The 26,419-nt window shown below is 47.3% G+C and overlaps 1 protein-coding gene across 1 annotated transcript; it reads right to left on the minus strand.

The window, feature by feature from the left end:
* Window positions 1–8,743: 8,743 nt before the first annotated feature.
* Window positions 8,744–24,854, minus strand: NDFIP1 (Nedd4 family interacting protein 1). The gene is made up of 8 exons (XM_051793993.1): window positions 24,690–24,854; window positions 15,080–15,167; window positions 14,206–14,336; window positions 13,274–13,361; window positions 12,980–13,104; window positions 11,518–11,584; window positions 10,848–10,953; window positions 8,744–8,898 (listed from the first exon to the last, which is right to left on the minus strand). The coding sequence occupies exons 1-7, from the start codon at window positions 24,732–24,734 to the stop codon at window positions 10,850–10,852; spliced, it is 648 nt and encodes a 215-aa protein (XP_051649953.1). The 5' UTR covers window positions 24,735–24,854; the 3' UTR covers window positions 8,744–8,898; window positions 10,848–10,849.
* Window positions 24,855–26,419: the final 1,565 nt, after the last annotated feature.

Raw genomic sequence — 26,419 nt, forward strand, 5'->3', positions numbered from 1 at the left:
CAAAACATGGGACAATCCTGAGATACCCTACAGAATGGAAATAATTAAAAAGAAAATATCCTGGTAGTTGTGCAAGGCCCAAGGAGCTGTGGACAGTGAGAGCTACTGAATGAGGGGATGGCATTGACATTCCAGTTCCCAGTCTTCCCTTCCATTCAGAACACGGCAGCAAGAACAGGAGGGAAGATTAATGAGAGGAAAAACTGTGACCACAGCAAATAGAGTGACTCATGCCCACTCCATGGTCTTCATTTCTAATCTGGAATAGTAATTTTCCGCTGGACCAGATTAAATATATTTCTCCTCCAACTGAACCCATGGCCAACCACTGCCTGGGTGAAACCAGCCTCAAAATTATCCCAGCTCTGCCTCAGCCATGCACTGGGAACACAGGCTAGGGACAGGGAAAAGGAAAGCACAGCAAAGAAATCCCTCCTGTTCCCTATGGTTCCGAAAGGCAACAGTCTCCTCCAAACACCACTGCTGCAGGATGGCAAGAATCAGCAGGATATGCAGAATTAATTAAAGGGAGAGCACTAAAAGCAGACTAAAGACTGGAAATGATGTTCTAAAGCACAACTCACATTAAGATCGGAAGGGGAACTTCCCAATTTGATGGCAGAAAGCAATTTACTTCAATTAGCAGAGACATAACCAGAGCACTTGCTTAATAGGAGTATTGCATCTCCAAAAAAAAGCAGCTTCCCTAATTGCATCCCTTGGCATTTCTGTGCTTCCACAGCTCATTTTAGGAGAGATGAGGTGAAAGAACCCCTTGGTCCTTTCTTTTCAAATCTCCTGGGATCTGAGCCCTGTCCCAATGAGGAGGACACATGCTGGGCCAAAGAGAAGATGGTCGAGGGGAAAGGCAGCAGGAAGAGCCTTTCTCTGCCTCCTCCTCCTCCCAGCAGAGCCCTGCCTGCTCTCTCCTGCTGTCAGCTGGCTCAGGCTCTGCTAACGTATGGATGAGTCATTCCCAGCAGCTTTGGGAAGTTTGGGCCTGTAAAGTGCTTCTTCCTCCCTGTTTCCAGCTGGGAGGTTTGGGGTGATAGATCCGGATCATCTGATCAAAGCCTGTCTATAAACCAGCAGTGCCAAGGACAAGGGGCTCTGACACCCACCCCCACCTGCTCCCCACAACTCTGCCCTGTGAGACAACCTGGCCCCAGGTTTATCCTGGGTGCTTTGGGGCCACTTTATGTCCTTTGAGCTGCAGATTGAGAAGGCTGTAAAATTCCTCCAAGAAATCAGGACCTTTTTCTCTAAACAAACTAAAACCAACAAGATGATGACACCAACATAAACACCCACAAAATGTAGGAATTAAGCACAAGGAGCTCATCCAAAAGCCCCAGTACAGAGTTTTGCATCCCACATCATGAGAAACCATCCCCTAGGAGACATTTAAAACCAAAACACCTGCCCATGCCAAGCAGCAGCCCCGTGGCAACTAGGTAACCCCTTTGGGACTGGGCAGCCCCTGCCCAGGGCTCACTGCCCAACCACCAAACCACCCTGGCACCAACAAACAGCACCAGGGTCTCTGCTCTCCAACCCCAATGCCCTATAAGTCCTGGGCCATGGAAACAGTGGCTGGACAAGGTGGGACTGTCACTGCCTCACTATGCCAGCACTTCTGCTTGTGCCTCAGCTCCTTGTCCTAGGGAACAGCAAGGATACAATTCCCTGAAATGTGCTTCCCACTCTGATAAAAGTGCTCCAACATATTGCACTAAGTCACTTTACCTAATCACTGCAAGATCCAACTTATCTCTCTCCTCTGAGAACTGGAAGAGAATTTACCCTTCCAGACTTTCCTACTCTCCTGTGCCCAGCCCCAGGCCTGACCCTGAAGCCAGGGGCCAGTTTGAGGAGGGACCAGTCCAGTCCCATCAAAAGCTACACCACCTAAACCAGTTCCCACACAAAGGGACAAATCTCACAACGTTCCACATCAGCTAGAGGATTTTGTGCTGCTCCCACCTACCTCTGTGTGAGGTGCAGAAATCAAGCAGTAACTCAGGCACATCCTTACACGAACCAGGAGCACATCTTGTGGCAAAGGATGATGCTGCTGCAGGTTTCAGCTTATTTGGAGTCCTGGAGCAAGATGTAGAGGAGACGGTTTTCTCCCAGGTAAGGCTCCCACGACCTGTTGCAAGCACAGAAGCCCCAGAACAAACAACACCCAGCTGTGGCCAGGGCTTTTAAAGACCCCTGTGGGAGGGGTGATTGCAGATACATCACACCTGCCCACGGGCTCCAGCCAGAGCTGCTGCCCTGGGAGCACTGTGGGGCTCAGGTGCAGTGGCTGCAGCTGATGCCTTTCAGCTGTGACACAGCATGGCCTCACAGGGCATCCTGCAGCATGGCATGGCAGGGCATAGCACAGTATGGCACAGCATAGCATCCTATGGCACAGCATAGCATCCTGCAGCACGGCACAGTCCCCCATGGCACTGTGTGGCCTCATGTGGCAGCACCACTCTTACACTGTTTCCATTTTCATCTCATCCCTGGAAGTGTTCAAGAGAGGTTGGACGAGGCTTGGAACAACCTGGTCTAGTGGAAGGTGTCCCTGCCCATGGCAGGGGGTGGAACGAGATGAGCTTTAACATCCCTTCCAACCCAAATCATTCTGGGATTCCATGAATTTTTAGCTGCTTCATGTTTCCATTGGAAGTGTCAAAGCCAGTGGGAAGAGTCACATCTGCAGCTGCCCACCAGCCCTTGCACCACACCGTTCTCCTTTTGGCACCAGAACCTCCCTCAAAGAGGCACCCTCAGCTCCTCCATCCCCTGACACCCACGGCAGGATAGCTGTTTTGGGGCAGGATGATGCTGCACAGGGGGAGCCACATGTCACAAACCTGACGGAGCAGTTGGGCAGCAGCTGCCTCACTGCCAGCCCAGGACCTGGTGTGTCCATCCCATGCAGGAGTGTTTGGCAAATAACCACTGCAGCAACCTCGGGGCAGCCCCAACTTCCAGCTGGCCACAGCACAGGGGCTGTCTTGGCATGGAAACAAACCCTTCAAATGAAACTCAGGGCACAGCACAGTAACCCACCCAGACTCCTTGAATCGGTACAATGTGTGAGAGTGGGATGGCAGAGAGAGGAGCAGGAACAAAGATCCCAAAAATACTAAAATGGCACAATCTGTAGGCAAAAGTTACTGGAGGCATTGCGACAAAGACAGGCAGCCTGTGGCAGGGAGGGACGGCCCCACACCCGCTGCATCCCGGGGCTGTTGCACATCTGCAGCCCCTTTGCTTTCCTTTTTTCTTTTTCTTTTTTTTTTTTTTTCTCTTCCCAGATCACTTTAAAGGTCCAGCTTAGGGCATAATTAGCAAAGCAGTTAAAGTGGCGACCTGGCGAGGGCAGTGACCTCCGGCGGTGGCAGGAAGCAGCAGCGGTGGGTGGGCTGGGGGGGCACAACACCCACCGGGCGCCCAGGAATCAGCACTGGGTTGTTAAAAGCTCCTTCTCCAACCCCCATAGCAGCCTCAATGCCTTCATCTGCTCAAAGAAAACGGGCATTTTGGTGCAATTGTGATGCTGAGCACCCATCCCACAGGCTGCACCAGCATCACTCGCTCACAGGATGTCCCATCCTCCCTCCATCCCCAGCTGGGCAGCACCAGTGACAACCCATCACCCGCAGCCAGGAACTGCCCCACCATGAGTCATCCCCCAGCACCAGCATGTGTCCATTGTGTCCCAGTTGTGCCTCAGCACTGGCTGTTGGGCCCATGGGACCGTGTTCCCACTCAGGGCTGTCTGTGGCTGCCTCGCTCCCTTATCACCACCACGACCTTTGCTGGTCGCAGATTAGGGGCTGGAGCCGGTTGGATTTGTTTGATTTCTGTTGATGGTTATTAGGCAGAGGAAGTGCCAGAAGGGATTTTGACCTCGAGTTTAAACCTATTCCAATTAGAGCCACTGAGCCTTTAATTACCGCGCTCCGACCACTTCAGTTAAAGCAACAACAAAAACAAACACAAAATCTGGTCAAAGATGGGTTTTTCTTCCCATTGTTCTCCAATCTGCCACCTACTTTGTCCATGTGCTGTGTGACTGTGGTATGGGGCATTTTGGTCCACTAAGCCCCTAGTGCTGCCTCCAGACCCAGCAGTGACAGTGCTCCAGGACGATGCCCCCAGGCAGGAGTCACACTGCCCTCACCCACCACCTCACACACCACCCACCAGTGCCCAAAGGATGCTCCAAGGACCATCTCCTGGTGCCCAGATGGCTCCAGTGAAAAACACCTGAGGTTACAGTTCAGTGGCCCATTAGAGCTCACTGAGGGGTGATGGATATTTTGGAAACACCGATTTCCTACTTGGCATAGCTTCTATTAAGTCAATTTTTTTTAAAAGCAAGTCCACAGCACTGTTGTACTTCGCTGCACTTGGCCCTGGGACATGGACTGTGTTTCACTCCCTGGGACATGGTGCACTTTGACTCCTGGCACAGACCCTTCCTTACACTCCAAAGCCTGGGCAGAGATCCCTGCCTTTTGCTTTATTGTTATATCCATTGCTATGACGTTTTATTAACATATTTTAAGTTCAGCAAAATGGGACTTGTGTCCATGTAAGTCCTATGACTCGAAATCAGTTTCTAGGATACATTCTGTGATTGATTTATTACGTATGGTGACTAAGCCCTTGTGTTATGGTAATTCCCTTCCCTGATGGGCTTTTGTTTATTCCACAGAAATTTCAGAAAAAAAAAGGTAGAATGGAAATCCTCATCCTGATCAGCACAGCATCTCCATCCTGAGCTGAAATGGGATGGGGTGACAGACCAGCTGAGCAATGGATTCGGGCATTCAGAGGACCCCCATTCAGGGGGGAGCACAACAACCCTGCCAGTACCTACTGTGTTGTGTTTTATTTGATTAATAACAGGTATCACCACTAAAACAGCCCTTGTAAATGTTCCATGTTCAAGGAGTTTTTAAATAGGTTCCTTAATCCAACTGCTACTGGTTTTGGAATATTGTATGTATTTTCAAACACATTTGTTTCTCTTTCCTTCCCATGAAAGCAATGCCATCTTTTAAACACGAGGCAATGAAAACAACAGTAGGTACTATGAAAACTTAACTCTGTAACTTGAAAAGACAGCACCAGTTCCCACAACCCCCCTGGGCATACGCTGAGCTTCTGACCGAGTTATGTTTTCTGGCCCTCTCAGGTGTTTCCCACCAGCCCCTGCTCCAGGATCTCCGGCTGTCCCCTTGGCCATCACATAGATGTGAGAGGAGCAGAGTGCACCAACCCCAAGGAGAGGTCACAGCAATCCAGCCCGTGAATCACTTCCACTAATGAAGCCACTGAACATGAGTCAGTCCTTGGCTTTGTGTGGCCAAAGTGTTTAATTCATTGGAGCGTTTCTCTTGTGAGAAACGACTTCTGCAGTAAAGCCTAATGGTTTAGAGAAATCATTCCTAAATCCAGCAATATTTATCAACTTCTTGGAAATATAACTGTATTAGCTAGAGCAAGAGGAGAGGGGGAAACATCTGTTTTAAGTAACTGGGAAGTCTCCCATGGACTGGTTTTATTTCTCAGTATAATCCTCTCTTTTCACATGGATGACCTGGACAATTATCACCAATCTTTCCTCTGGAGCTCCCACTGGAACAGGCAGAAGAGCACCAACAATGGGCAGATCCCACTCCTTTCCTCTGTGGTGCTCCTACCTTCTCCTTAGGCACATTTGATTTCCTCCAGAACATGCTGTTCTCCCTTTAGCTGAGCCTTCTCCCCTTGGGTTCTGTTTTTTCTTTCATGGGAACTGGAAATAAGATCTTAAGATGTGCTTCCTACTGATTTGGCTTGGAAATTACCTTAAAGCTCATCCAGTTTCAAACCCCTGCAGGGACACCTTCCACTATCCCAAGTTGCTCCAAGTCCCATCCAAGTGGCCTTGAACACTTCCAGAGATGTGGCAGCCACAGCTTCTCTGGGCAACCTGTGCCAGTGCCTCACCACTCTCACAGGGAAGAATTTCTACCCAGTATCCCATCTGCCCTCTGTCAGTTTAAAGCAATTCCCCCTTTTCCTGTCACTCCAGGGCTTTGTCAATAGCCTCGTGGCTGTCTGAGCTCTCTTCCCACCATGGCACAGACACTCCACAGGTGTGTCTGCCCTCAAAGCCTCCATCCCCCCACCTGGCTGACAAGGTGCCAGCAAGAAGGCCAAAGGCATGGTCACTGCACAGGTGACCGGTGACCGGTGACCACAGACCTGCCATGTAGGTCGTGTAAAGTGGCTGAGCTGTCACAGACCCAAAATAACTACTTGAGTTTGGAGTTGGTGTCAACACATACCAAACCAAACGTGGCTTCTCCAGACCCCGCCACCCACCCATCCCTCCACGTGCATCCAGAACCGCTGTCTGCGGAGGAACATGGAGCTGTAGGTGTCTGCAGCTTCAGGCCACTGAAGGAGGAGAAATAGGAATGCCAAATATTCCAGTTCTCTGAATATACAAGCCCAAATAAGGCCCAGATGCCAGGAGAGCAAACACAAGGCTGATCGACCAAGTTTGGGCAAATGTGATCCAGAGCTCCCCAATGCTGCAGATTTTGCCTTGCAGGATAAAATTCCTAATTCTGTATTCACTTACTCCTGTTTGAAGAGAAATCTGTGGAACCTCCATCTGTCTCTGTCAGCCCCAACTGCTTGTTTGTGGGGACTGTGCATTTGAGATGTTCAGCCATGAACCAAAACCAGAGTTTCACAAGGCAGGTAAGTCATGAAACTACCAAAAAATCCAAGAACCCCCCCCAAAATTGAGTCACCATTTCCTGAGAGGCTGGCATTGCTTGGTTACAAAAAAGAAAATGGACACATTGAAGTGGAAGTCTGTATTACATCTCCTGTGGAAAAGTGATGGAATTCCCCAGACAATCTGCACTTGTCATTGATAACCAGGTACAATAACGAATCAAAAGTCAATTAAACACTGTCCTACGGCAAAAATTGCTACAGAAGTGACATTTATTAACGTTCTGCTGTATTTACAGGTTGAACATAGTAAAATTCCAAAGTGAATTACCACTTGGCAGAAAGCACAGGAGTGCACATTAAATCTACATTTCGGACGCATCAGTCTCTGCTAACACAAATTATAAAAGCAGGAATTACAGGTATGTTAGGAATTGTCTCAAAAGTCCCAAGCCAAAGGAAAAAAAAAAGGCCTTTGCAAGATAATTTTTTATACAAAGTTGCAACGTGATCTTTCAGTTTTACACTACCAAAGTGTTCCATGAAAACCCCCGGATAGCCCAAAAAAGTAGGTAGTGCGAAAGGAAAGTTTAGGACAACACCGAGAATATACACAGTTAAAAATTAATACTTGTGCCACCTCTAAGTAATCCTCCCTCCTCTGACACCTTGGAACCCGGACCACAGCGATGCCTTTTCCTCCAAAGGCAGCACAGGTGCTGCTGGATGGCAGGTGTGCAGCCACCGCGGTGCTGTCGCTTCAGCTTTTGAGATCATCCCTTCGCCGCCGGCGCGCGCGGCTGGACAGGACAGGACAGGACAGAGTGGATGTGGGCTGGACAGGACCTGGTGTGTGGGGGCTGTACAGACATGGTGTACAGGGGCTGGACAGGACAGGGTGTAGGCAGGGTACACGGACTGTACAGGACAGGACACTGCGCACACAGGCTGTACAGGATGTGGTGTTACACGGGCTGTACAGCACATGGTGTTATGTGGGCTGTACAGGACACTGCATACAGGGGATGTACAGGACACAGTGTACATGGGCTGTACAGCACATGGTGTTATGTGGGCTGTACAGGACACTGCATACAGGGGATGCACAGGACACAGTGTACATGGGCTGTACAGCACATGGCCTTATGTGGGTTGTACAGGACATGGCACACACGGCCTGTGCAGGCTGTGACATAACGGGACTGTACAGGACATGGTTTACGTTGGCTGTACAGGACACAGAGCACACGGGCTGTACAGGACATGGTGTACACGGGCTGTAGAGGATACACTGCACACAGGCTGTACAGGACATGTGGGCTGTACAGGACACAGAGCACACAGGCTGTACAGGACATGGTGTACATGGGCTGTACAGGCTGAGGCATAACTGGATTGTACAGGACACAGTGTTACACAGGACACTGTACATGGGCTGTAAAGGACACGGTGTGACACAGCCTGTACAGGACACGGTGTACATGGGCTGTACAGGACGTGATGTTACACAGCCTGTGGTGTTACACAGGCTGTACAGGATGCAGTGCACACAGGCTGTACAGGACATAGTGTTACACAGGCTGTGCAGGACACGGTGTTACACAGGCTGTACAGGACATAGTGTTACACAGGCTGTACAGGACATAGTGTTACACAGGCTGTACAGGACACGGTGTTACACAGACTGTACAGGACACGGTGTTACACAGGCTGTACAGGATGTGACACATGGCACACATGGGCTGTACAGCACACACAGAGCCCAAGCAGCTCCCAGGCTGGAGGAGGAAATAAAGCAAGCCTGGCCCCTGCTGGCTCCGGGGACGGCTCATGCTACCAAATCACAACAAACTATCGCTGTAAGGCTTTATTAGCACGTCACAGACTCGACTGCAATAGCTGTTTCAAACATTAGCCACTAATGATTCAACAATTACAGAATTCTGCGTTAATTATTAAAATTGTACACCTAAAAACAAATAGAAAGAAATGCTTCTCCTTTTTTCTTTTTCCAACAGTACTTTTATTTATTTATTTTAAAGCAGGTGATTATTTTTTCTTCTGCTCCAGAGCCTTGATTCACTTCCTGCAGGTGTCCTGCTGCTTCTTGGGGGGGGAATTCACTAATGCAGGAAGACATTTGCCAGAAAACATCTGTCGGAGAAGGATATTGAACACCGAAACTATAGTCAGAGTGTTATTTTGGAAAACAGAAGGATGTCGTTCACACAGAGCACAGGATGTCTAAAGACTTATGAAGTATCTCAGCACACAATGGCATGACTCCAGCAAAGTGCTCAGGAGTCTGTGCATATTTTATGGGATAATGCCAGGATCATGTCCATTATTGCACACACAGGTGGAACAGTGAACACCAGCTTCCCATTGGATTCATTTCACCAGGCTGTATTTTATGGTTTGCACTAATTACTCCCCTCCTAATTTTCTAAAAATGATTCCTGCTCTAACATTAAAATGATCATTCACCGTCCCCTTCTCATCGTGCCCCGCAGAAGAAATCTCATCTTCAGAACAAGAATACACTAAAAATCCAAGTCTTTTGCGGTTTCCTCACTCAGAATTTAGGATTAAAGATTTATTTTCAGGGGAATTGCTAAAGTTGTAATATTTATTAATTATTCTGGACATTTATCTCAGTATATCAAAAAGAGAAAGTGCTTTTTGAAAGCTCTAAAATGACACATAAATAAGAATTTAAACACTTTACACCTCCATCCTCAGTAGCAAGGAGTGAAGCAAGGTCTCTAAAATTGTAATTTCAAATTCCAAACACAGGAAAAGTCCGTGCAACAAGAAATCATACAGTTCCCTCAATAAATGGAAAATAAAGTTTTGGTAAAGAAGCAAAACTTAAAAAAAATGTTCAGTGAGGCAAACTACAGATGATAAAGCTGATTTTAAACGCTCACACTACGTGACCATACAACTGGGGCAAATAAACCCTCTGGTGACTCAGCAGGAATCAGAGAGGATATTACAAATCCTGGAGGAGGTCATAAACCAGAACTTTGTTAAACAGAACTCAAACCCGTAAATAAATTGACTGAACTATTTTTACACACTATCACCAGTGGAAAACACTGCACAAAGACTGTTTTGTGCTGCAGGTTCTCCTTACAGACTAGAAATTAAGCAGAATCTTAGGCAATTTGCAGTTCCTAATAAAAGGAAAGCGCATTTGGAAAATCAAGGCTCAGTTTTAAAATCTGAACAATTTAATGACCCCCAATTTGAAGCGGGGGTTGGTTTGGTTTCTTTATACCACTGGCCCAGCTGCAATTTCTTCTGTCTTGGGGAAATGGGAGTGTTATTACCATATTTCTAAAGGGAGCATCGTGTTGCATTCCCCAGCTGGGAAGCAACTTATTCCAGGATTTCCTTCCCCTCAGGGAGGGACAGTTAATGCCAGGCCATTATCTGCTGTGAGCAGGAAATTATGCTACAAGGGTTCAGCTACTTAAGCCTCCTCCTTTAAAGCCCCATTAAGGCAGCAAGGCTGAAGTTCAGCATTAAAGCAAAAGACTTGCAGGCACTCAGGTTTCTGAAAGATGCTCAGGCAGGACAGTGTGTTCAGGTGGGAGGGGTTTTTGGAGAGCAAAGATGTGCAAGAGTGTAATTTCTTCAGGAACTTGGCAGCAATTTCAAACAGCAGGCAGAATTCAGACAAATTGCTCTTTCTGTGCCAAAAGCCAAAGGCACTGGCACCTCCCTCTAACAACATTTTGTGACCTTTCCTCATGTTTAGGACACATCACATGTTTCAAGCATGTGATTAATTCTGAAAGACACATTTGCCAAACACAGTGTAATACCAAGGGGAAAGACTGCTCTTGCAATATCTAGTCATGGAATTAAATGAATATACAATTCCTCACAGTAAAAACTCAGGGAGAAATGTCAAGTATTCCTCTGCTCCCCATCAAGTCACAGACACAAGAGCTGGGTATGGGATACCAGGAAACAATTATTCCCTGCTGCCTTGTGTTCTAAAAATATTAAAGCAAAGAAAAGTCTAGCCTAAAAATGTTTCTACATAGAGTTAAAAACAAAGCAGAACAAATTCAGGAAAGTAGAAAGTTTACCTTTAGTAAATAAAGAGAACTCTGGTTCTGGGGAGAGTGGAAAAAGTGTCTGGCATCTTCCTAACCTTTGCATAATTAATAAATCCTCTGAGAAACAGCAGAAAACCTGGAGGGAAAAGACATTTGTCCAGTTAACATAGTGTTGCTTCTTCAGTGAGAGAGGGAACAGTTGAACTCCCCATTACTAGTATAGAGGGACCTCATCCCTGGGATGCACAAGAGCTGATTACATACAATAATTATTGTTGGTAGCAATGGCATCTAATCTTTCCATTTCAGGCAATTTCAAAACCAAACTTCCCTTGGGCAATCACAAAATTTTTGACTACAAATGAGATCCAGTCATTCCCAAAGCAGGATAAAGAAATTAAAACCAGGAAAACAACAACCTACACTTCCATTTAAGATATAAAACAGATACAGCATCAGTTACAAGCACTGTTCTTTTCTTTACCTCTTCTGGATGGTAATCAGGATGCTGCCACCAAGAAATGGCAGCAGAAGGACAGTGCTTACTTGCCTTTAAAACCTGAAGGCATTTAGTAAGATGAGGGTGACAATTCAGCTGTACATCTACACACACACATATTTAACAGCCAGGAAAGCTGTGCTCACAAAATCCTAACTGCACTTACAGAGTTTTTAAGCATCTTCCCCTGCAAACACTCACCTAGTACAAGGAAGACCCACCAAAGCCAATACTGACCATCAAAGTAACCGGGAAAATAGGTGGAGAACTGAAAACCAACCAAACAAAAAAGATAAAGGTTAGAGTACATGGAAATTTCTGAATCCAAATCTATTCCCACTTATTTCAGCAATAACCAGACCAACACTGCACACAGGAGACCACATGGAATGCTGCATTTCACCAGCTGCACAGACTGCAGGGAACGAGTTACCTCCACAAACTGTTATTTATTGGTTTTCTATACACATCACACCAACTCTAACAAGGGGAACGGGACAGATTCAATACTCAGCCATAAACTCTGGCAATCAGTGGAGCTCAAGGGCACTACTGGGCAAATATTCCTATTTTAACTTGTGTCCTTGATGCTCATAAACCACAGTTGCAATTTCTGACAGGGAAGACCAGGCTTGCAGCAGTGCACCATGTTCATTACACTGTAAGGTTGGATGGTATAGCCATTGAAAATGAAATCCCAGATATGTGGAACCCTCTGACATGATGGCCCCAAAAAGCTTCACTGTCTACAGAAAAAGTTAACAGATACTGTATTTACAAATTAGAATTCTCAGCCCCAAAACATTAGGTATGAAGTGACAGCCTAACACTAATGCTCTCTACTTCTACTTATGCACAGCTAACAACGTTCTTTGCCTGAAATTCAGCCTTTCAGCCTGGGATGTCTGTGTGCCATCATTTCACGGACTCCAAGTAACTTCCTGATGGAAATATTTTCTCACAATCCCTCCAAAAATACACAGTTGAACAGAACAGCAGCTCCGTCCTGGTTCCCTCCTCTTGTGCCGCAGGGACTCCGCACCAGAGGGCACCAGAGGGCTTCTCCCACTGCGACTCTCCTCATCAGCTATCCCACATTTTACAGAATTCATTTATTTCCACAGGAAAGCCTAAGGAAATGAGACTAGAGAGGCACATCCCTGTGCTGATGGCAGGGCTGGCTTTACCTGGGTAAAGGTCTTACACAGATCAGATCATTGCTGCTGCTCAACACACAACCACATCCAACACAGCAGCTCTGTCAGAGAAAGCCACATTTAGAACGAACCTCAGAATGGTTTGGGTTGGAAGGGACCTTAAAGCTCATCTCTTCCCACCTCCCTGCCACGGGCAGGGACACATTCCATTAGATCAGGTCACTCCAAGCCCTCTTCAGCCTGACCTTAAACACTTCCAGGGATGGAGCATCCACAACACATACCTGAGCGTGCAATCTGTATTTTCTTTTACTATAATAATACTTTCAGCACAGAAACAGGAAAGAATTATGAAAAAGCTCTGTTCTTAGAGAATAAGTGGTTCAAAAATTATTTCATTTTTAAAAACTAAATTTATCACTAACTTCAACATAAAGGAGATAAAAACAAGCTGGCTGAAAAGAGTATCGGTGTCTGTGCACCTTGTTTTGCACCACACAACTTACCCTGACAATAAGGATCCACTTAATAAGAGACAGACCAAACCCAGAAATGGCCCCATATCGTCCTGCAGCTGAAGTAGTCAGACAGAAAGACAAGAAAAATCCAATCCAGTTGAAGAGGAATGCCACTGAAAAAGCAGGAGAAAAGCAGCAGGTCAAGCCACCTTTATATTCCAAGAGAAAAAAAATCATAAACACCTTGCACACAGTTTTTTCCTGGTGCTATATAAACATAAGTGTGAACCAAACTATTTTGTGTCACTGCTTCAAAAGAAATTCATTCCATAATGTACTTACTGAAGAAGGTGAGCATGAAAATGCCATCATTTCCTATCCTCAGCTGGTCAGTGTCATCAAAGTCATCCCGTGTCACAAAGTCATCATCCTGCAAATCAGAGGGAAACACCACATGGGGAGATTTAAGTCAGTCCAGTCCATACAGCAATCTGCATGTGGCTCTTCAAGAAAGGGCTGGAATTCTAAATCTAAAAGGCTACAAATGCAAGCAGGAAAAAATTCCTGCTTCTCATCCTCAGATGATGCAGGGGATGAAATCTTATCTACATAATATGAAATTTATTTTTAACATAGTCAAGATCCAGCATGTCCTTCTCACTGTAAAGAATTCCTCTACTCATCAAAAAATTATCATCTCAGCAAGGAATTTGGCTTCTGTGAAGAAGTACAATGAGCAGTGGACACCTAATGCTAGCAGGGATGGACAAAAGGGCTGAACAAGAGATAATGTTGAAAAAGCAAAAAGAAATAATTCTGACAGAATGGTTTTATCATCCTTGTATCAGCTACACTGACCTCCAGAAAAGTCAACTAAGTAAACAGCAGGAGTATCAAGGGTAGACATGCCAGACAGCTGAAGAATTAATCCTAAATCTTTTTAAAAACAGAAAACCAAAACCCAAAAACCAGTGACAGAGCATAGGACTACAGCACAGTCCCTCTGTCAGCTTGCCAAGCTAATCTGGATAGCACATGCTGGTATTACTGAGATGTTTGACATCATCACAGTGCTCAGAGGAAAATTAAAAAGAAAAAAAAATAGCCACAGAGCTCTCAGGAGTGTGTAATATCACTGCCCCAGAAAGTTTAAAAAACACACAAAAAAAACCCCAACACAAAAGAAAAAAAGTCATGGCATGGGATGGGCAGGAGTTAAACAAGAAATTCTACCCTAGAAAAGCTGGGACAGCCAGGCAGGCAGGTGCACTCACCCTCCCAGGAACCAAGGGAATGGTGGCCTCAGCCTTGGTTCTCTCTGCCTCGTCGTAAGTGGGCAGCGTGGTGGCCACGTTGTACGACGGCGGCTTCGGGAATCCTGACTCATCCTTGTAGTCAAAATAAGCTGCACAAAAAACAGTTACAGAGAAGGCAACTTGTCAGTTCCTTAAAAACACCGTGTTGTGAACGAGAAGTGTTCCAGGTGACTTCAAACAACTCAATGCCTCTCCTGTCCCCTCCCCACCCTTCCAGCCTCTTGCCATCCTAAAACATTAAGTGAAAAGGACGGGAGCACCTTATCTGATGTCAAGCAATCCACAGAACACTACCTGAACATGCCTGGTTGTACTTATGTTTAAAACAACACCACTTGCTGTGTCTCTCCTGATTCGGATACTCAGAAATAGTTGTATTTCCAGATCCAAGTAGTTATAAAGTGGTTATTAAAGTTATTAGTGACACGACAGGAGGATGAATCAGAAGTACAGTTCTTATGACCAAGTCCTTAGTTAGTGGAAAGTGCAGGAAGAGTGAATTCTTTAAATGCTTTTAAGTAACAAGTCCTTTTGGGAAGGGACACAGCATCATCCAAACACCAAATAATGAGAGGAGAACCACAAATCCTCATAGCACTTTGATTTTTAACTGTCTTCAATTTACTGAGAACACTGTGAACTGTAACTTGAACACCACTTGATGGGATGACATCAGACGAACACAGCCAAAATGCATCTCCTAAACCACAAGTACCAACAAGGCTCTCTGGATCAATTCTGATTCCTGCAGCTTGGGAAGTGCCAGCCATCGACGAGGAGAGCAATGAACAACAGCAGAGCAAGCCCAGCCCTTCCCTGGCAGGTAAATTACCTGTGTTCTCCGCAGAAATGCTGCTGTAGGGCGGAGGGGCATCGCTCACCACCGGCGCAGTCTCACCTGGCTCCTCTTCATTCTGCAGCTGAACAGACCCACACACAGGAGGTTAAGGGGGGTTCTTGAGTGCTGTCACGTCACCCCTGCAGCTTTAATTGCACACAACAGACTCTTCTGGAAGGAGACTGTTCTGCAGCACCACGGGACACTGAGCAGCTGCTCGGCCTCCCTCCGAAGCACTCCCACTTGGAATGATCAATATGCCATCTAGGTTTTAATGTGTTTTTAAATCCTCTCATCACACACCTGGACTCCAATAAAGCACAGCACACAGCTTTCCAGTACCTTTCCATTTCCCTGGCACTTCCTAAGCTCCCACTGCTTAGGAGCTGCAGTTGCATGTGTTTTAGTCAAAGAAATACTGTGAGATACCCAACAAAAGACTCCATTGCTGCCTGTGGCTTTGCTAAGGAAGTGTTTTTCCATGGATACATTACATAATGATGCACGTAAGTATGAATCTTGCCATTTCCCTTCAACCTTTCACACTGCATGACTGAAAAGAAGATGGTTTATTTTGTGCACTGTGCTTCCCACAGGCTCTGTATAAATAACCACGGAGCTATCACGGGTACAGTGTCACTTGCACGAGGCAGGTGTGCCAGGCTGGCTTTGATCAGGGAAGCAGCAGTACCAGGCCAACAATTCAAAGCAGAACACACCAGAAATGAGGCTACAGCTGCCATCTCGTTTTTAACTTCTCTCCATTTTCCATCATCTCAGCAGCAAAGTTGCTGAGGTTGTCTGCAGAACAACAACTCACCTCAAAAAAGCATCCTAGGACTGAACCACTGCCCTGAGCAGGAGGTACCGCCCTTGTTTGCAATCACCACTGAACAACATCTTCTTGAGCTTTCCCTCCTGCACATCCAGCCAATGCTCCTGAAGCCATCCATGACATTTTGCCTTCTTTCCTTTGGAAAGACATGTTGCCATTCAAGTCCTTCCAGACCTAACTCAGGGGTTGAGGGAGTGGAGCTATGTTCTTATTTCACTTGTACATCTTATCAGGGGAAAAAACCCCAAGCAGCTCACACTTCTAAAGGCAGACTTTGGATATACAACTGTGTTTTGGGTTTCCATTCCTTTTGCTGCCTAAGATCAAAGGTTACAGAATCCCAGGATTGTTTGGGTTGGAAGGGACATTAAAGCTCATCTCATTTCAACCCCCTGCCATGGGCAGGGACACCTTCCACTTGACCAGGATGTTCCAAGCCCTGTCCGGCCTGGCCTTGAACACCTCCAGGGATAGGGCAGGCACACTTCTCTGGGCAACCTGTGCCAGTGAAAGTCTATAATCTATAGCCTGTTCCAGATCAGACCATATCCACATCCTCTGTGAAAGTCTTGACTGGGCTTAGCAGGTGACAATACGAGTGATTCTCCTGGCAGGTCCAAGAGGTTGCCTGAGAGGAGAAAAGGGGAGGAAACAACACTGGGAAGTGCTGGAAAAAAATCAGGAGCGTTGTCCAGCTGTATCAAATCAACAGAGCATCACAGCCCTGCACTCTGATTCACCATCAGCTGGAGCTCACCCTGCTCGTGTGACAACAAGCCGCCAGCCTCTCCCCATTCACGTTTTCCAAACAGAAGAGGTAAGAAAAAATAAGGGTACTGATCAGCCCCAAGCTTTCTGGATAAGAGTTCCTCACATGACACAAAGCTGAGCCACTTCCTTGAAGAAGGAGAAATTCAGTGATCCGGATGAAAATTTAATCCGTGTTACGCCAGGAGCAGCTGTGGCTGCCAGTGGGAGACATCCGAAACACTGGTCCCTGGCCAGATGTGAACCACAGCAAATAATCCCTCCCTGTGCCCTGGCAATGAGGACATGGGTGTGGAGGTGGCAGGACCTGCCTCACCTGCAGCTTTAATGAGCCTCAGGGCACGAAGCAATGACAGGAGTAGCTGCAGCAACTCCCACCACAGCAACGCATCTTTGTCTTCTCAAACCAGCTCACTCAGCATGAGCCCTTTCCAGGAAACAAAAATGCCGTATTTTATAAACCCATGGCACTCAGCCATTAGAAGAAAATGCAAACTAACTTGTGAAGTAATTGTCTATTAAAATATGCTTTAAAAATTAAAAAAAGAGACAGCACTACTGCAGCCTGCATAGAGCACGAGGGGCAACCAAAGGGACAGAGAAACACACAGTCAAACTACTTGGTTCAGTCTCTCCCCAGAGAAGCTGCGAGTGCCCCATCCCTGGAAGTGTTCAAGGCCAGGCTGGATGGGGCTTAGAGCAACCTGGGATAGTGGGAGGTGTCCTTGCCCATGGCACAGGGTGGAACAAGATGAGCTTTAAGGTCCCTTCCTACTCCAACCATTCTGTGACTCTTCCAGCTTTGCAGTCTATGAATTTACAGAAAACGTTCCGCTATGCTTATTGTCAGTCTATCCATGAAAATCCCACACTTCTCGCCTTTCTTCCTTCTGCCTATGCAAGACCCAGTCTGTTAACAGAGAAGGAAAGGCTCTGGCACACCTGGGACACTCTGGATACCACATGCCCTGTGTTACCTGCTCTGCAGGCGAGGGGGTGGCAGAAATTAAACCCCTCATGTCTGTAAGAAAGAAGACATGTACAACCTGAGAGCACAGTCACCGAGGAGGGGGAAGGAAAGCACTACATGTGACAACACTGAGATGAAACAAAAGAGGACACAGATAACTGAGCGGAATATTAACTCCTACCACTGGTTCTTCTTTCAATAGTAAAAATACATGTTCTTCCACCAATGTCATGTGGGAGAAAGCAGCTGAATTCACTGCTGGCTTCAAACATCACTATTCAGGTAATGACACAAAAAATGTAGCTACTTTCTAAAGTTGAGCTTGAGGCTGTAGGAGGTTACAGTTATAAAAAACAGATTTTTCTTCTAATGGACAAGGTACACAAATGCCTTCCAGCCGTTTTAATGATTCCAGGCATCTAAAATTCAACTAAGTGCCTCTTAGCAGAGCAGGGAGGGTTCATGTGACAGGAAGAATGACTCATGAGGCCTTGCAGGGCCAGCAGTGCTGTGCTGCCCTGGCCTCCTGTGTCCCACCTGCCCTGTGCAGCTCCAGGTCCAGTCTCGGCTCCCAGGAATTCCCCTTTGGGCCACTCCTGAGGCTTCAGAATCTGGAAAACCTGGTTAAAGCAGTGTTTGATTTCAGTCTGTTCAGCTGAGGCTGTGGGGTCATTCTTTCCTTGATTCACTGATGGAATCTTTTTAGCTTTTAAAGCAAGATTCTGATATTTGTGGCAATACAACAGTCTTTACAGCCATGCATACAGTTATTAAAAACAATTTGGCTGTGATTGCTAAAACAACAGAAAGCTGCCTGACAGAACATCCACAGATATTTATTTTCCAAAAACCAGCATCAGAAGCCTGGTACTGAGCAGGACATCACCTCTGGCTGCCACTTCCCCCAGAGTGAGACATATCCCATGTAAATACACATAGCACAGGAGCATGAAAGTTCAAACTGTTTGGAAATATTTCCATGTAAACTTTGAAGAAAGCATTTCCAATAAATACACTGGTTAATTCTTCCAAATTTCCTAAAGTCAGCATATGGGCTGCTGACACAGTTTTGGATCTTTAAATTCCCCTTCCCCAAGTCCTTAGTCTGCATGTAAATATTTTTACTTTAAATCAGCATTTCTACAAGCTTGGCCTTAGCAATATATCACAGTAATGTGTTAAGTTAGCCATTTATCATCAATGTTTACTGTGTTCCAGTTCTTACTTTACGCTCTGGCACACTGGACAGAACTGCACAAAAATCCCACAGAGGATTTCTAGAGTGAAGACAACCCTCACCAGATCTCAGTTCTGTTGTTACTATGGTTTCTCCAAGATTATTAAAAAGGCAGATATTTAGGCTAATGACAGAAAGAAAATCAATATTTTTTTTTACAAGGTGACAGGACTGATTTTTTCCAGAACTATGAAATCATAACCTTTGCAAGCCAAATGTTAAAATAAATAAATATCTAGAAATGTGTATTGCTACTAAACTTGACAGTATTCCAGCAAGGCACCAGCCTGCCCACAAAAAGGGTTACACTCATTCCCATCACAACACTCCTGACTCTTCTCCTTCCATATCCCTGGCCTTTTGGAAGCAAATTAAAGTTGCTGTCAACTCTGAAGAGAACTACTTTTATTGACTTATGCTTCACTTTAAATGCACCCCACTTCGAAATCCTGACTTTTGCCCAATGCTGTTGCAGATTCCTATAACGTAGTATCAGCTTATTAATCAGCAGGAATAATGATAAGCTACTAGACAAGCCAACCCACACCCATCAGCCCTCTCCTTGATGAGCAAATAACTGTTTTCTCCCATAGGCACTTCCAGCTGATCTCCTGGAGCAGTGCCAGCCCTGAGGAGCGTGTCTGCCCCAGCTCCCTGCACCCAGCACGAGGTGTGCTGAGCACTTCTTAGGTGACACATTTGGCAGCTGTGCTAAGCCAACCCTCCCCAGGCTTCTCCCTGCCCCGGGGAGATGCCAATGCTCCTGTCTGAGCCGTGCTGGGAAACCGCTTCTCCCCACGGCCCTGAGCAGAGCCTGGCTCTGGCAAGTGGCCTCCAAGGCCTGTGCCAACCTGAGATTTTCTTCATGGAAAGTGCTGTCAGGCATTGGAAGGGGCTGCCCAGGGAGGTGGTGGATTCATCATCCCTGGAGGTGTTCAAGGAATGACTGGACGTGGCACTCAGTGCTCTGGTCTGGTTGACAAGGTGGGGATCAGTCACAGGTTGGACTCGATCTTGGAAGAGTTTTCCAACCTCGATGATTCTGTGATTCTGAAATACTCCTCCATTTTAATAAAGGACTGAAAACTGTGCCTTCACTTTTTTCCCCAAAAAGCCACCTTTTTTTTCCCCCAGCTGGACCAGCTCCCTGGCGCACAGTGAGAACACATGGAGCAGAAACCAGCAGGAACACCCACCTGAGGGGACGTTTGCAATGACCCTGGGAGCCACCAAGGTAAAAACACAAACCAAAACATACTTTACATCCGTCAGAATACAACCTGTGCTCACAAGGATGCTGTTCTTCTCTGACTCACTGCAGCCAAGGGCCTGACAACAAAGAAATACTCCTCAGTCCTGGGAAACACGCTAATGTAATTCCCTCCTTTCTGTTCAAACGGGGAATTAGACCGGTCTGGACAGACTGTAAACAAGCACTTGGGCCAGCACAAACCTGCACTCAGACTGGTCTTAGACTTGAGTGTTCAAGGTCTTAATATGGAAGAAGTAACTTTTAATCTTAGATAGCTGTAATTAAATTTCTCACACTTAACAAAGCATAAGGCCTTCTGACAACATTCAGGATCAGATTAATATTTTTCTGGACATTAAGGCATCACAGAAAGAATTCTGGATCTTTTAAACATTTTAAAATATCACATTTTTAAAAACTGTCATATGAAGAAAGTTAAAAAAATCTGATTGTGCCATCATCTACCAAATTTTAATATTTCACAAGAGGAAGGAACAGAATGCTTGGATACATCTTATTACTGAATTTTTCTCAGTAGTCCCAATGACAAAGGATCAGAATTCACACACACAGAACTTTTCATACTTGCTTTCTGTATGGCTGCTTTTAAGACATGATGCCAAGCCCACCTAAAGAGGTACAGCATCCTCTGGGAGCCACTTAACAACCCAAAGCCCTCAGAGATTGCTCCTACAGCCGCTTCCCAATGGGTTTACTGAGTCCCACTGAATTTTAGTGAAGAGTGAAAAGGCACCAAATAAGCCCAACTCAGAGTGCAACACAATCCTGACGCCTGAGATAATATTTTATTTAAAAGTGTGCATGCAAAGCTATTTACTCCTCATACACAAGCTGTGAGATGACACTGGACTGCTACTGTTTCCCTGCCTTTCCCACATCCTTTGAGTTTTAGCGATAGAATTTGTTTTAATTCTATAATTACTTCTTCACATAGAATCACTAAAACCTTGTGAACTCACCTGACAGGTACTATTGCCTACAGAGGTGAGTGTTTCAGAAAAAAAACAACCAGACTTTAGTCACCTGAGCACAGCCCAGGCTGGACACAGGACAGCTTCATCACAACCCCAAAGCAGCAGCTCCGCAAGCGATTTTATGCTACAATTTTTTTTTAATCTTTACTGTTTTTTATGTCAATGGACACCTCCTTTTCTATTTAAAATAAATTAATAAATAACAGTGTAAACAACCTACCCTGGAAGTCTTCTTACCATCCTTATCTTTAGCCAGCAGATCTGCACACTAAAAGTACCTCACTGAGGAAACAGTCACTGACACCTCTAATTCTAACCGCTGACATTAAAAGATTTGGTACATTCTTATTTTTTAGCTTTGATTTGTGTGCCCACCTAGTTAAAAACTTAAATACAAGCTTAAGGTAGCCACAAAGCAGCAACTAACACCTGCCTCCCTGTTCTACTCCAGCCTTCCCAGATAGTAAGGAAGCATTATGGTCCTTCATGGATTTAAACTCTATTCCCATTCTATCTTCAGGAATTCTATCTTCTACAGTATTACTGAAAGAAAAACAAACAAATGGAAATATCTTTCTTCCCTATTTTTCCCATAGCCACCTCCCTTTATGGAATGATTCATGATCTATGTAAGCCTTCAACAAGTGGAACAGGAAGAAATGGCACTTAAAAAGGAATGTGTCTTCATTATTTAACACTCCCACCATTTCCTAGGTGGGTTTACATTACTCATACACCTCGCATTTATTTTCGAATGCTTCAAGTGAAAAGCAGGCCTGGCTAACACAGAGTGTAAATAAACCTGTTAAAGCCAGGCTATTTTTTCCAGAATGGAGGGTAATTTCTATTCCGAGGATGAAATACAGTTCTGCCACTGAACTCACAATCCAGGGGCTATGCTCAAAAGGCCTTAAACCCCTAATTCCAACAAAATCCCTGTATAACTTTCCCAAAGGCAGGTCAAAATGACAACAGCCTCCCAGTGTCCCTTTGTGGGACACAGTGTACCTTTTTGGGACACAGCACTGCCTGGGACAACACTTCCAGGGCAGGCTGCAGCCCTCCTTCCTCCCAAACCTCTCTCACTCCCACCTCCACAAGCACAGCCCTGGCATCCATCCTGCTGTCTGCCCCTGTCACCCTGCCCCAGCCCTGCTCCACATGGAAGGGGTCAGGGAAGCTGAAATCCCTTCTCCCGAGTTTTAGCTTTATTGTACATCAAGCTGCACTTCCTCAGTTCGTGAGCTCAGACTCGCATCGCCCAAAGCCACCATCGCAGGCTATTTTTTATCAGATTATCTAATGCCTGAACAAAGCCCAAGGTTAGAAAGTTGGCTTTGGAAAATAAATCAGTGAGCGGCCCTCGAGCACTGCCCGCGTTGGGGAACGGACACAGGTTGTAAGTTTGTGGGGAAGGGGCTCCTGAGGGGCACAGCCCACACTTCCACCTTCCCAACCCCATCCACAGGGCAGCACAGGCTGAGGAAGGGGTGGGTGAGGAAACACACAGGTTTCAAACTCGTTTATCTATTTCTGTTGTTCTCAGATCATACTCATTAACTATCGCCTTTTTTCCCTGAAAATACAGGCACTTGAAGAATCTTACATATTTGTACATGTTCAAATAGTGCCCACTTCTCCCCAGTGCTGCTCCTACACACACATGGACACACCAGTAACCCTTCCTGGAGCGAGGATACAAGTTCCCAGCATGTTTGGACATTTACCTGTACAGGAACCACCTATGAGTGTAACCAAACCCACTAATCCATTACATCCATCACTCAAAAAAAACCCAACAAACCCAAGTTCTAAAATTCTTCCACTGCCTCAGAATCCAATAATTTAAAGGATTTAATGAGTTTGTTCTGAATTTCTCCAGGTTACCCCTACTTACTGGGTCCTGAATTCACCTCTAGCCCTTACAGTTATCACTTCACTATTAGTCTGTCAACATTCATTATCGTACATTCACACACACAATAAGTTTCAAACTACGGAAGAAAAACAGATACATTCAATGCTAGAGAGAGACACTCCCACACTCTCATCTCCTCTTCATCTAAACCCCAACTCTGCATTTTTACAGCTCGCAGGGTTTTTCAGAGCAACACAAACATTAGGAGCCAGTTCAGCAATAAGACACCTCACAACAAGAATACCTGGGTTCTGGCAGAGGGCAAGGAAAGAAAAGCAACTTCTAAAGAGCTACACAAAAGTGAATACATTTACATGTGAAAATCTGACTCTGTGCTCCAGTTACACCAGTCGCTTCACAGGCCTCCATTATCTGCTTGTCTTTAGCAGTGCAAATCCTCTGGCACAGCCTGGCTCCCTAATCTCCGCAGCACCACGCACGGCTACGCTCCACAGATGAGTCTGCTCTGTGTCTGTGAGGTGTGAGCAGGAGCTGGGCAAACAACAGCTTTACACAGCTGTCTTTAAGGAAACCAGGAGTATATCAGCCAGGAACAGGGTGACCAAAGACCAAGGCAACAGGGTCCTTCAGCAATTCTATCACCTATCCCCACAAACTCCAGGCGATGGGACACACTGCTAGATCCCTTGGGAAAAGGCTTTTGTGAAGACACTTGTCAGGGTCGACAACAACGGCAGGACTGCACCGAGAAAGGCAATTAGTGCAGAGACCCGGTTATTTGTCCCTACCAGTTCCAAGAACAACACAAAGAGATTTGCCATAGTAAGTGAACACATCTGTTTAGCACAGAACAACCAAAAAAAATAGCCTGAGTTTTACTTAATTTCACATTTCCAGCATGTAAAAACACAGAGACCTCCAGCTGTCAGAAGAGACAAGTATTCCATCCCATGGGAGGGTGTATCTCGAACTCTTGACGAGAGCGAGCCTACCCACGCTGGAAATGCTACCGAGGAAAAGTCACAACACAGCGATTTACTGTGAGAGCCTCGGTTCAGCAAGAGCGAGCTGTGTGTGCTGCTTTGAAGGATTTCTCCCTCACTTGAAGTAAGGAATTCTCCATGTCAGAAAGGCGCCGGCCAGAACTGGGTCACACCGGGGGGCCCAGCTGAGCCCCGACCCTTCCCGAGGGGCGGGCACTGCTGACAAACGGGACGGAAGGACTACCCCGAATTCCCGAGGGAACTCTGCAAGGCCAGCCCCTGGCCGGAGGGGTTTCAGAGGAGCCTACACATCAAAGGTGGAATAAAACTAACGGTGACCTCAGACCGATACGGAACGAGCCCGTTCCCCGCGGGGTTCGCTGACCCGCAGGGGGAAACGACCGGCGGGGACAGCGCCCTGCGCCAAGGTCGGGACCCGCCCGGGACAGGACAAACACCCGGCCCGGCGCACACACCGGCCCTGAGACAGGGACAGCCGGCCCCGGGCACACCCGGCCCCGAGCCTGCGGGAAGCGGCTCCGCGGCCGAGCCCGGCCCGGCCCCACGGGGACCCGCGGCCTCCGCCCCGGGCGCCGCCGCCAGCACAGGCCGCGGGCCCAGCCCCGCTCCCGGCCCCGCCGCCCCGGGAGCCGCCCGGCCCCGGCCCGGCCCCGCCGCCCCTCACCTGCTGGTAGCGGCCGGTGCTGGGCTCGGCGGCCGCGGCCGCCATGGCGCTCCGGGCTCGGTGCGGGCGCTGCGCAGGCGGAGGCGGCGGCGGCCCGGTCGCTGCTCGCTGCGGGCTCCGCTCGCTCCCGCCCTCCCCGTCACGCTCGGCCGCGCCGCCTCCCGCCCCGCCCGCCGGAGCCGCCCGGGGCCGCGGGCAGCGCTCGTGGGGGAACGGAGTTACGGAATCACGGAATCTTTGAGGTTGGAAAAGACCTCTGAGATCACAGAGTCCAACGTGTGACCGACCCCCACCTTGTCAACCGGACCAGAGCATTGAGTGCCACGTCCAGTCGTTCCTTGGACACCTCCAGGGCTGGTGGCTCCTCCACCTCCCTGGGCAGCCCCTTCCAATGCCTGACAACCCCTTCCAAGACGAAACTCCTCCCGATGTCCAACTTGAACCTTCCCCGGCACAACTTGTGGCCATTTTCTCTTGTCCCTTGTTCCCTGGGAGCAGAGCCCGACTCCCACCTGGCTCCACGCTCCTGTCAGGGATTGGAGAGTGAGAAGGTCCCCCCTGAGCCTCCTTTTCTCCAGGCTGAGCCCCCCCAGCTCCCTCATATGCTCCTCACATGACTGACTCTCCAGCCCCTTCCGCAGCTCCATTGCCCTTCCCTGGACAGGCTCCAGCTCCTTAATGTCCGTTTTCTGTGAGGGGCCCAGAACTGGACATAGCACTTGAGGTGCCTCACCAGTGCCAAGTACAGGGGAAGAATCACTTCTCTGGTCCTGCTGCCACACTAATCCTGATACAGGCCAGGTGCCATTGGCCCCTTGGCCACCCGGACACACCTGGGCTCATGTTCAGCCACTGTCAACCAGCACACCGAGGTCCTTCTCTGCTGGGCTACTTTCCAAGCAGTTCACTCTAACCAGGGTGGCTCCAGGGCAGCTCCACTGGGGCCCAGAGGGCAACCAGAAGCCCTTGGAGCCAGCCTGGATTGCCAGAGGGACCTGGTGTGTCACTGCCCATGGGGATGCTACAGGCCAGCAGCATGGCCCCAGCACTGCGGGAGCTGCAGGAGTGACCCCATGAGCTCCATGCACTACACAAAATGTACATTGTGGAATTCAAGTATAATTATTCAGAGTGGAAGCTGCCACAGGACGTGTTAGCGAAACATAGGGAGTCAGAAAATTGATGTAAACTCATGCTGACAAACACTGCCGCCTCAGCAGCAACGCACCAGGGCCAGGGCTCAGAAACCAGCACTATATGAGCCATGCTGACCAAGCCTTGGTCCTACCCTGTCCCACCACCACATTGCAGGGCCAATGTATGCCCATGCAGGCAGGGAAGAGGCAGCGACTGCTGCACCACAGCTGAGCCAAACACAAGATGTTGGCCAACTCTTCCAAAAGCGCCATCAGCTCTTGCATATCCACATGAAGCAGATGGTGTTGCAGCTCAGAAATTTCTTTCCAGAAGGAGCACGTGTAGGAAACCACGCAGCGAGAGAGGCTGGTTTATTCAGAGAGTTTTTGTGCTGTTACATTGGCTAAGAGACTTTCCAGCTTGTGTAACCTTTATTTTCTACGTGCACAGTTCAGCTGTAGTCAGGCTTGCACAAAATTACCCACATCAATCCCTAAGGTTGATGAGATTTAAATATATCAGCTTTAGGATGAGGAAGGCTGAATCAGCCCCTCTGGGATTCCAAGCTGCAGATTCAGAGTTACAGGCGTTTA

This window comes from Manacus candei, unplaced genomic scaffold (genome assembly GCF_025592945.1).
Source record: "Manacus candei isolate 608988 ecotype Guabito, Panama unplaced genomic scaffold, ASM2559294v1 h1tg000037l, whole genome shotgun sequence".
Classification (NCBI taxonomy): domain Eukaryota; kingdom Metazoa; phylum Chordata; class Aves; order Passeriformes; family Pipridae; genus Manacus; species Manacus candei.